This window comes from Clupea harengus, chromosome 6 (genome assembly GCF_900700415.2).
Source record: "Clupea harengus chromosome 6, Ch_v2.0.2, whole genome shotgun sequence".
Classification (NCBI taxonomy): domain Eukaryota; kingdom Metazoa; phylum Chordata; class Actinopteri; order Clupeiformes; family Clupeidae; genus Clupea; species Clupea harengus.
Window position 1 is genome coordinate 5,714,089 of NC_045157.1, and position 11,802 is coordinate 5,725,890.

General features: G+C 42.6%; 1 protein-coding gene across 1 annotated transcript; it reads left to right on the forward strand.

The window, feature by feature from the left end:
* The first annotated feature begins 358 nt into the window (after positions 1-358).
* On the forward strand, positions 359-10,225 carry slc34a1a (solute carrier family 34 member 1a). The gene is made up of 12 exons (XM_042707959.1): positions 359-798; positions 936-945; positions 1,003-1,207; positions 3,112-3,255; positions 5,174-5,285; positions 6,021-6,216; positions 6,820-6,921; positions 7,280-7,400; positions 7,723-7,890; positions 8,264-8,380; positions 9,246-9,370; positions 9,665-10,225. The coding sequence occupies exons 1-12, from the start codon at positions 620-622 to the stop codon at positions 10,223-10,225; spliced, it is 2,040 nt and encodes a 679-aa protein (XP_042563893.1). The 5' UTR covers positions 359-619.
* Positions 10,226-11,802: the final 1,577 nt, after the last annotated feature.

Consider the following 11,802-nt stretch of genomic DNA (forward strand, 5'->3'; position numbering starts at 1 on the left):
AATTGGCTTACATGTCTATAGTATGATCATATTGAGAAAAAACGTAGACTAGATGTCAGTGTGCAGAGTACGTGAACAAACCAATGAAATGCACAATGTCTTCTTTCACACAGAGACAGCATGTCATCCCGAGCAATTAAAATAACAACAGCCATGAAAAGACCAGCGATCAGTCACGAGGGTAAGCAAACACACCAGTGTAAAAAGACCATTCGTATTTAACCCTTTGGTTTCCAGGGTTCCACAAGATGCACAGAAACATAGTCTTATACTGACTTCAGTTTTATGGAATGTTATCAACAAAGTCATGTGCATACTTTTTTCTTTCAGACACACCATAAGTGTTATGTACGCTATATGTTCTTAACCTATGTGGGATTATTTGCTTGCACAAATGCCAGCATAAACCAATACACCGAAAATGATTTTAGCACATTTTACTCGATTCTACAATTTCTAATTTGACAGAATATGATGATAGACATTGTGATCTTAAAGATGTCTATGCTGTGTTGGTAAACTTGCTCAGTGATATGAACACGTGCTTCTAGGGGACCCCTGGTCTGACTTCAACAAACCTGAAGGCCCTGAGAAGGCTGAAGACCCTGACGGAACAGTGATGGGTTCCACCCTGGACCTGATCAGTAACTGTGAACAGAACTACAAACCCTCAAGCACCAGTTCATCAGAACTTACAGACGAGAAGAACCTTCCTAAGCAGAAAGGAATGCCAGGTGTGAAAATCTTTTTTAGAATGTTTAGGGAACATCATGTCACGAAAAGCCTTTCTATTCAAATGTAACATTTTCTTTTAAAATAGCCATTCTTTTTTTCTTTTTTTTTGTTAAAAATGTCTTTTGTTGTTGAGGTTAATACTTACTTGCTACGCACACATTCAGATTGAATCTTTCCTCAAAGTGTAATGCACATGACAGACAAATGCAGGTGATTGAGAGAACAGACAAGCTGCAACTGAATGTAAATGGAGTCACATCAATCTAGTTGATTCTGCCTTCTGTTCATCTCGCTGTCTTGCCCTGCCTGATTGCTCTCCTGGGGGGGTCCTCATCAGAGTCCAGCCGAGGCAGACTACAGCGGGCGCGCTCGACTCTCCAGGGCCTTCTGAAGATCCCACAGCTTCTCATCCTCCTCTTCATGTTCGTCTGCTCCCTAGATGTCCTGAGCTCATCCTTCCAACTCGCCGGGGGTAATTACTTATGACATACACCTATCAATAGGGCAAAACATAAAACATAACTTCCCACAATAGAGTACCTCAAAGCGGTCTCTTCTTTTCAAAGTGTTCAATTTGAAGCTCTGTCCATAAAGTCCAAGAGCAAGTAAACTTTGTGAACTGTTGAATGAGGAGCAGCTGTAATGTTGTTATAATGGACTTAGTGCCATCAAATATAAATGTCACAGTATCCTCCGAGGTCTTGTTTACAACTATAGTTATAGCCATAGCTAAGGTACGTGGCAGACGCTTTTGTCCAGAGCGACTTATAAACAATGTAATTAAAAACGAGTAAAAACAATATTGAGAAAGTTAAGCAATAAGTTTAATGCAATAAAATTCATACAACAATATTAGGTATCATATTAAAGTAAAACCATCATCAACAACAACAAAAACAACAACAACAACAACAACAACAACAATACCAAATACCAAAACTATGATTATAATGATAAATTTTGCCTCAAACAAATGAACTAATTAGACAAATGAGTTTTTAAATGCTAGGCAACACTAGGTTCCACCACCGAAGCTCCATGAAGAGTGTCTCGACTGCGATCTCTTGCTGCTGGTAGAAGGGGAAGACATCAGACACTCATCGGTGGAGCAGAGTGGTCCAGAGGGGGCTAGACCTGAATCTTAGCATTTACATGCTAATGCTGATCCATGGTTGTCCTATAGCTGAGAGGAAGAGATTCAAATTGAATTCTTGCAGCTACAGGTGACATAAAAAAACTTTCAGGCCACACAGATGTGAGACTCCCGCTTTATCCACGGCCCTGGCACCGGGGAAAGAGTCAAGCAACCAATCCAAAGGTCTCTGGGGGCAAAGCCCCTTCTTATTACAAACTCAACGCATGTCACACGTGCAGTCTTATTATCTCAGTGCAAGACACGTGGCTAACAGACATGACCAAACTAGTCTTGGCTGGTTTCTCAAAATACCAGGAAAAAGTCATGACTCGAGGGGGGTTTCACAATGCACTACATAGGACCTTCTGTCTTCCTATTGTTGTCATCACATGCTCCATCCCATGGTGTCAATTATGTATGTCTTCCTTGCCTGCTACTGTTTAGGCCAGGTATGTTACATTGTGGCTTATGTCTGCCTAAAGGAGGTCCCTATGGTCCTGCTAATATGTTCCTCGTGTTCCTCGTTAGGACAAGGAATTGTGCGTATGCACCCAAATGCACATTGCAGTCATAAAACCTCAGAGACGGAAAGAATGACATATTTTTTAAACGTACACACAGTAAAAAGAAAACTCCGCCAAGCAATTTAAGGTTTAAGCCATTTAAACACAAAAATGAACCTTCACAGGGAGCTTGAGAAGGGTGACTAGCAGAGGAGGTACATGTGTCTTCCTTGTCTGATTAAAGACCAAACACGCTGTTACAATCTTATTCAACTGCAATGGTCTCACCACATGCAGGCAGGCCTGAGTGAACTTGAATTGCAATAGTCTTGTTTACAAATAACCAGGGCTTGCACAAGATGTTCTGGAGCAATATTGTGTGAGACAGGGTCTGATCTTGTGCATAAAGAATAAAGACATTAAGTTCTCTCAACCATAGCATTACTCTCAGGTGTAGAGTAGCTGAACTTCACACAAAGCAGCTGTTTTACTGTATGTGATCATGTTTTTTTTTTCTTTTTCTTTTCAAATGTTCAAATGTGTTGTGAGTTTCTGTATGTGAACTGTCAGCAATGGCCTATTTCCATTGGTGGTGTAATATTTCCATTGTGCATGTATAAGAGTTAGAGTTAGTACTACTTAAAACAGACAGTCTTTCCATCACTAGTCCTATAGACATGTATATGTGAGATGAAGCAGTAAACAGCACCATGACACTCTGTGTTTCCGTGTGAAAAGGTAAGGTGGCGGGGGACATCTTCCAGGACAACGCCATCCTCTCTAACCCAGTGGCGGGCCTGGTGGTGGGGATCCTGGTGACGGTGCTCGTCCAGAGCTCCAGCACCTCCACTTCAATCATCGTCAGCCTGGTGTCCTCCGGATGTGAGTGCTTTCACAAAGACCACACTGGGTCTCATTGGTTTGGTTGGAGCTGTAAAATACCGTGCGCTATATGCGGTTTGGCAAAGGCGCTGATTGCGCTGCGGGCTCTCATTGTATTGGTTGAAGCTGTAGCCTGTCTAAATCCATGGAATTAATGTCCTGTTTTTAAATACAGCCATGTTTTTTTATTCGATGATGCTCGTTGAACTTCTTACTAGCACCTGATGTGAAAAAGTGGACCAGAGTTCCTAAAGAGATAGATCCCGAGTTCATGTACCTGAGGTAGTTTTACAGTCAGCTGCTGAGAGACATAGATGAGATATAAATGGAGCCTTACTGGTGTCATGAACAGGTGCAACACTCATTAACTCCTCTGAAGCTTGCGCTAATGACTATTCGGATCAGCGGTCTGTTGCAGCCAGAGGGCGTACTAGTAATTGCGGCTAATCACAAAAGTAAACGTCTGCTTTAGCACTTCTGGGTGCCTGAACGACTCCCAGAGCCTGCGCCCGTTCCATTTTATGGCTCCCCAAATGAAAGCCTTTGTCACTCATCAAGCCCCTTACAGCGTAAAAGATTAAATTCCTTTGAACCATACGGAACATATTATAAGCATTTCTTTCTTCATTTTTATCACAATCCCTGCACCAAATCAGTGGATGTTGATCTTGCAGATGCTGGAGATTATCTATTATTAGATTTCCTGCCAGGCAGGAGTGTGTCATCATGCTGTCTTATCACAGACTATTTCATTATGGCTCGTCAAGTGGAAAATTAGCTGACGTATCAACAAAATTGGGAAATATGTAATACAGTGTGTTTGTGTAATTGAATTGTCTGTGTGGACGTGTGCAAATTGTTTGTGTGTGTGCGCCTGTGTGTGTGTGCGCCTGTGTGTGCATATACAGTATGTACTTTGTACTTCTAGTGTATTCTCACGGGGATGGGGTATTAATGCAGGTGGCTAATTTTATAATTAGCAGCCTTGGAACGAACACATATTGGTTATATGAGGACTCCAACTGTTGGGATTACCCAAAATGAAAGCTGAAGAAATGGCAAAGAACCGCTCTGTGTCTGCCACTGTTGGTGGCCATCTTTTTTTTTTTTTACACTTTATTTTTTACAAAGTTTTTTCACAGATACAGAGGAACAGAAAAGTAAACAAACACACAAGACTGACAGAAAATAGTACAAAAACAAAAAACTTAACAACCATGAACATGCTGGATTGCATTGATTCCACAAAGTGATCCTGAGACATATAGAGTTTTCAAACATCAACCTGTCATTGACATTTAAATAGAGTCCATTTCACCCATTTCTCTTCACATTGTTCTGCCTGTACTCTTTATCTGTGTGTTAGTTGTTCCATCACATACATCTCACTCACAATTTTCAGCCATTCATCTCGAGTTGGGGGACCTGGTTTATACCATCTTTTTGTAATGGCTTTTTTGCAGGCCGCTATCAAGATTTTGAACAAGTATCTGTCTGTTCTTGGTTGGTGGCCATCTTTGTGGTGAAAACACTGTTATTTATATCCATAATCTGACATTCAGTACACTCTGAGTATATATGTCCTGTACTTCTGTTTTGCTCAATGTGGAGATTATTTATATCCATAATCTGACATGCCTTGCCTTTTTTGTGTCTGTGTTCTGCCAGTACAGCTTTTCTGTCTGCCTCTTAGTATATGTGTCCTGTATTTGTGCTTTGCTCAATGTGGAGATTATTTCAATGTGTAAACTATTTTAAAAGTGTGCGTGTGTGTGTGTGTGTGTGTGTGTGTGTGTGTGTGCGTGTATGTGTTTGTGTGTGTGCCTGCGTGCGCGCGTGTGTTTGTGTGTGTGTGCGTGTGTGTGTGTGTGTGTGTGTGTCTGTGTGTCTGTGTGTGTGTGTTTGTGTATTAATACAGTGCTCAAGGTGAGGGCAGCTGTTCCCATAATAATGGGCTCCAATGTTGGCACGTCTGTCACCAACACCATAGTGGCTCTGATGCAGGCTGGAGAGAGAAATGAATTTAAGAGGTAAGATCACACGTTTTCACGAAACACGGTCATAACGAATGCATCAGTCATAACAGTTCAAAATTATGCTACAGGACAGTATAACAATTATGTAAAGTAAACCAACAGTAGGCTTCTGAATGGTCTTCACTAGTAGAGAAAATCACTGTAGTAACTTCATTTAAAATCTACTTACCAGAGGTCTAGTTACACTATGTTAAGCCCACAGACACAGTGTTTTGTTTTTTGAGACTGATTATCAGTGGCAGAGCATTACAAATGATTCACCCCATTTCATTTCTGAAGTGTTTTTATGATGAGATCCGTGAGTGTGTCATACCCATTAAATGTTTTCACTCATTACATCAGTTTGGCTGTTCCCTTAATCTTAACTGATGTGGTGAATTACAAGATCTGATAAACCTCTGAAAAAAACGAAAGGGTCCTGTGAAACTATGCTCTGCGCTTAAAGCTAATGTATAAAGTGCATGCTTGTCACCCGTCAAAGATGTAAAGACAAGTCTTCCTTCTTGACCTTTCTTGACCTGCTGCATGTACACGTCTATTAATGTGACAGACAACAAGGAGGCCCAATCCAAGACTTTGGGCATCTCTTGCCAGTTATAGAGAAGACGTTTTTGACAAACTTGAGAAAGGATTACCCCTTTAGCGCTATTGAGCACGTTAAAAAGTGCTCATATTAGACATTACAATTTGAGTACCAGATGGGTTTGTTTGTGTTTTTATGTTTCAAAGGGCTTTTGCAGGGGCCACCATACACGACTGCTTTAACTGGCTGTCTGTTCTGGTTCTGTTGCCCCTGGAGGTGGCAACAGGGCTGATAAGTACCCTGGCCGAGCTCACCGTGCGCAACCTCAACATCCAGGGCGGAAAGGAAGCCCCTGAGCTGCTGAAAGTCATCACTGAGCCCGTTACTAAACTCATCATTCAGGTGAGACATCACTGAGACATCACTGAGCCAGTTACTGAACTCATTATTCAGGTGAGACATCACTGAGCCCGTTACTAAACTCATCATTCAGGTGAGACATCACTGAGCCCATTACTAAACTCATCATTCAGGTGAGACATCACTGAGCCCATTACTAAACTCATCATTCAGGTGAGACATCAATGAGACATCACTGAGCCAGTTACTAAACTTATCATTCAGGTGAGACATCACTGAGCCCATTACTAAACTCAGTATTCACATCATTGTTATCACTGAACATATACTGAACATATTACTACACTCATCATTGTCCCTTTTGCGTTGTTACTTACCTCATGATATAAGGTGAACATGTTCTTCTCATCATCTGGGTCTCTATTCTGTCCCCTCATCAATGTGTAAAGCCTCCATAAACTAATGCAGGTGTAGGGGAAGAGGACTTAATCAGACAACTCCTGGGAAGTCTCCTCAGAAGGCTGCCTGACATCATTCTTCTCAATTCTACGTTGTATTTCCTGATTGTTCTTATGTGATATTAACCCTCGATATGATTATTTTAGCTGTTGGTGCTAAAGCTGGTTTTATTTTCCTCTGTGACAGCTGGATAAATCTGTGATCACGGGCATCGCTATAGGAGACCAGAGCATGAGGAACCGGAGTCTTGTGAAAGTTTGGTGCAAGACAGTCACCACTGTCACCACTGTGGTAATGGCCTGGTACTTAATGTAAACATGTAAAATCAGCAAAACTTTTCACCAAAACACGGTTCATTTATTATTTAATTGAATCCTTTTACATTGCTTTGAAAAGAGGTTAAACCTTCAGGTTTTCATTTTTTTTCTTTTTAATTTGGCCATTTATATGTTAATGTTTTCATTGCGGTGCAAACACAGGTGTTAAGGTCTTTTATTTCCTCAGCTGTTGCCCGATGGAGATGTAACGATCACTTTTAATCTGCCGAGAAGGAAGTGCAGAATTCACATGATCATTTGTCATTCGCAGCCATTCCAAAATCTCTCCTCCGCGTCAACTCACTTGTCTTTGTCTTCTCTGGCCCCAGAACTCCTCAGATGTCACCATAGTCACTCCCAGCAACTGTTCCTCTGCTGTTGGCTGTTTACAAGAAAGCAATGTCACCTTGACAACAGAGAATCTGACCTCCATTGTCAACGTTGAAAAATGTGAGTTCCTGTCAAAGGGAACGAATAACCAAATAAATAAATAAATATGGAATACAAATGTAGTGTGCTGCGTAGAGCAGCTCATTTTGTTCAATGGATTCAATTCATCTATTTTCTTTCACGGTATGTTTTGTCAAAATAAGTCTTTTTTTCCCCCCAGAAGGCTTTTATTCTCTACATGATTTCCCTGTCCTCACTGTTCTACACTCGTGCTGTCAGTGTTAGCCGTGTATGTGAAAACACAACACTTTTAGGTGAGGTTGCTGGCGTGAATCAGTGCAGAAACTGTTAGGGATCACTGCTGTGGTCTTGGTTCCCCCAGGCTGGCACGTGTTCGTGGACACCCATCTGTCAGACCTGGCCGTGGGGTTGATCCTGCTGGCCGGCTCCCTGGCTGTGCTCTGCTCCTGCCTGGTGCTCCTCGTCAAGGTCCTCAACTCCACCCTCAAGGGTCAGGTGGCAAAGGTCATCCAGGTTGTCATAAATACAGGTATGAGTTGAGTCTGGCATCACAACATCTCATTTCTGTTCAGAAAGGAGTTTCTTACTTTTTAAATTGATTTTTATTATAGTTTGTTTTAACTATGTTTTTACTATGTACTGTGGCACTCTGAGATTCAGCTGAATGTAGAGTGCGCTATAAATTAAATCCATTATTATTATTATTATTATGGGAGCTTGAGTATTCATCTTATTGGGGACACCTACCAAATAATATTACAGATTTAGTTGTGTCAAATATGGGTTATTTTAATAAACAAAACTATACATACTATCTATAACACATTTCACATTCAATGTAAGTCTCAATGTTCTAAAAATCACTTCACAAAGTCTCAACATACCGTGTCTCTCCTTGACAGACCCACCATACCCTTTTGGCTGGCTGACCGGTTACCTAGCCATGTTTGTTGGAGCCGGCATGACGTTCATTGTGCAGAGCAGTTCTGTGTTCACCTCTGCTATGACCCCACTCATAGGTCAGTTCAGACTCAGCTCAACACGAGTCGTCCCTTATGACCCATTAATCCAGCAATCCTGGCGTTGAGTTACTGACTCATCGAAACCTCTTTCACAAGACTCATAACATAACAGGGACTTTTCCAGACTTTAGTTTTTTTTGTCATTGTTGTTTATCAACATCAATTAAGCTGTGTTTTTTGGGGAACAAAGATGTCTTTAATGAGTCATTCAACAAATGGTTCTAAGAAAAATAGCTCCGTAGTTCCTAATTAATTTGCTCGTGTATTTTGTTTGGTTCTCCTGGTTAAACTTTGATCTTCAGGTGAGCCTTGGTGTTCAAACGAACATTAACTTCAAACGTAATGCTATCCTTTATTACTCTCTGTGCAAATGGATGTGAATTATTCACTGAGCCTCCAGAAACCCCCTTATTATACAAATGTCAGTCTTCAAGCATGACTTGCTGGCAGCATTTTTGCTGATCACCTAAAATGTGGCGGACAATAAACTCAGTGGCACGTCACGGACATGGTGATGTTCGGGAGCTGTGGAGGTTCAGGCTCTGCTTGTCTTTCCTCTCCGAGGTGGTAAAACAAATGTACTAAATCATACCACTGAAACATACTAAAACTCAATATTTTTGTCAATATTAATCATGAGTGATTTACAATATACTGTATTCCAAAACCACCTGCTTAGGCACCCATACATTCACCAGTAGATATTGTATTATGCAGTCATCTTTCTCTTTGTAAAGTTTAATGGCATACTTCATAAATTTGAGCCTTTTTTCAGGAAATCATGTGCATTACTACAAACCCTGCGCATGACTAGCTGAATGATCCCAGCCAAGTCTGAGAGATGAATCCCCTGTTCTTACAGGACTTGGAGTAATAAGTTTGGAGAGAGCCTACCCTCTCACGCTGGGCTCCAATATTGGGACTACCACCACAGCCATGCTGGCAGCCATGGCCAGCCCAGGGGATAAGCTGCCGGCGGCATGCCAGGTATGAGTCACCGAGGCGAAGAAATGAGGGACTAATATAGTCGTACTGTTGGGCTCATAAATAAAAGTGCTGTAAGGTGGTATGCTGCACCAAGAAATGACATTAGACAGTGAGTACGTGTGTATGGTGTCGAAAGATTGGCAAAAACAATTCATGAGAAATAAACAAGTGATGTTTATCGTATTTGCACTTGCAAATGTATTCACTGCTATTTAGCTGTCACTGTTACAGGGAACATGCCAATATAATGGCTCGCAAACAGGTAAAGCCATATCTTTCTGGCATCTCCCATAGATCGCACTGTGCCACTTGTTCTTCAATGTTTTCGGGATTCTGCTGTGGTACCCGGTGCCTCAGACGCGACTCCCCATCCGCATGGCAACCACACTGGGTGAGAGAACAGCCAAGTACCGCTGGTTCGCCGTCCTCTACCTGATGGTGTTCTTCCTGCTCATGCCCTCGCTGGTCTTCGGCCTGTCGTTGGCGGGCTGGCGGGTGATGGTGGGTGTGGGGGCACCCTTCGCCGGGGTCATGCTCTTCATCTTCCTGGTGAACCTGCTCCAGTCCCACAGCCCCGGCCGGCTCCCTAAACTCCTGCAGAGCTGGGACTTCCTGCCCCACTGGATGCACTCCCTCAAGCCTCTCGACCGCGCCATCACCAAGGCGACTGTGTGCTGTGGCCCAGCCAGGGCAGACCCGGAGGCAGTCGTCACGGTGACACCAGACCCTACATCAGCAGTGGAACATCGAAGCGCCTTTGACAATCCCGCATTATCATATTTGGAGGAGGTCCCCTCGCATCCGCGTGTGTTTAAACTGCGAGGTCTGGAGAGGTGCAACAGCACCCCTCTCTAGTGGTAACTCTTCCGACACTGATCCTGAGCAAATCAACAGCTGGGCTCACCAAAGGCACTGAAAATGGATGCAAATGAATTTTTGTTTTTGTTAGAATAGAAATCTAATAAGAGTCGGGGGACGCACTGGCTTTGCTGAGTAATCCTTTAGTTAGTTTGTTTGTTATGAAAGAGGCAATGTGGACGCTGCTGTTTCAGCAGTTCTGTTAACCGAAGCATCCATGCACTAGGAGTACCCAGACTATGAAGAATCAGAGCATGCCGGTGTTATGCTAAAAGCAAACTGTACTGAAGTCTTTTATCATTAAGGGCCTCTACAGAAAATAGCAATTATTTTGATTTTCATATTTGCCAGAACATGCCTGAAAAATTACTTGATTTGTATCGATGAGGTAATTAAGTACCTAAATGTCAGATGCACTAATGAATGTCAGGTGCACTAATGAATGGTCTTACCGCTGATTTTCCAAGCAATACAAGTTTAGCCTTATGCTGTATCAAGGCTTTATCTACATCATGCCAAAGTAGAGATGTACCGATGAAGTCAAATTTCAACTGCCAGTTCTGATGACATCACAGCTGCCCTCAGAGCACAAAAGGACACCTTAAAGGATGCAGAGAAGAGAAAATGTTGAAAATTCCACAACTGCTCAAAAAGATTCATCACCTTCACAGCCAGCTTGTGTTTAACAGACTAAGCCCTAATGTTTGTGATGTGTTTAATTGATTCAGACTAAGCCCTGATGTTTGTGATGTGTTTAATGGATCCAGACTAAGCCCTAATGTTTGTGATGTGTTTAATTGATCCAGACTAAGCCCTGATGTTTGTTATACTGACATGTGGTAGCCTGAGACTTGAGGCACATGAGGCCTTGTATTTTTATTGCACTTTGACAGTGATTTCTTTTTCAAAACTCCAAAAATGTATTATTTTGGTATTGTCCTTTTTGACAGTAAATACTAAAGTGGTTGTCTTGTGCATAGTAATTGTATGCTCCTCCAAGTCAGGTTTGTCTCTCTCTCTCTCTCTCTCTCTCTCTCTCTCTCTCTCTCTCTCTCATTACCGCACACACACTGTAAACCGTGCACCCGCACAGACACACACACACACACACACTAACACACACACACACACACACACACACACAGAAACTACAGAATTCCAGTGCAACCTATAAATGGGCACAGATACCATGTACTGTGTCTGAAACAGAATAAGCACAGTAGCCTGCTGGGTTGCAGGCCTGTGCCAGTCCTTGTGAAGGAATGTGGACAGAGAGTAAGGGAAAGGTTGTTTGATGGCAGGGGGTGGGGTGTGTGTGTGTGTGTCTGTGTGTGTGTGTGTGTGTGTGTGTGTGTGTGTGTGTGTGTGTGTGTGTGTGTGTGTGTGTGTGTGTGTGTGTGTGTGTGTGTGTGTGTGTAGGGGGGGTGGCAGAGGGTGGCAGCAGGGCGCAGATTAGGCCTGGTTACCGGGTGAATATACAGGGCACAGCTGGGCACCACGCATGCCAAGGCTTCTATCCCTGAGACATTACATGACCAGCAGCCGCCACGGGGAAGGGGAAAACAGAAAGGACA

Coding starts and splice junctions, on each gene's coding strand:
- slc34a1a (XM_042707959.1), top strand. CDS start 620: ATGGGTTCCACCCTGGACCTGATCAGTAACTGTGAACAGAACTACAAA. Junction 7,401..7,722: donor CATTGTCAACGTTGAAAAAT/GTGAGTTCCTGT, acceptor TGGTTCCCCCAG/GCTGGCACGTGTTCGTGGAC. Junction 8,381..9,245: donor TGCTATGACCCCACTCATAG/GTCAGTTCAGAC, acceptor CTGTTCTTACAG/GACTTGGAGTAATAAGTTTG.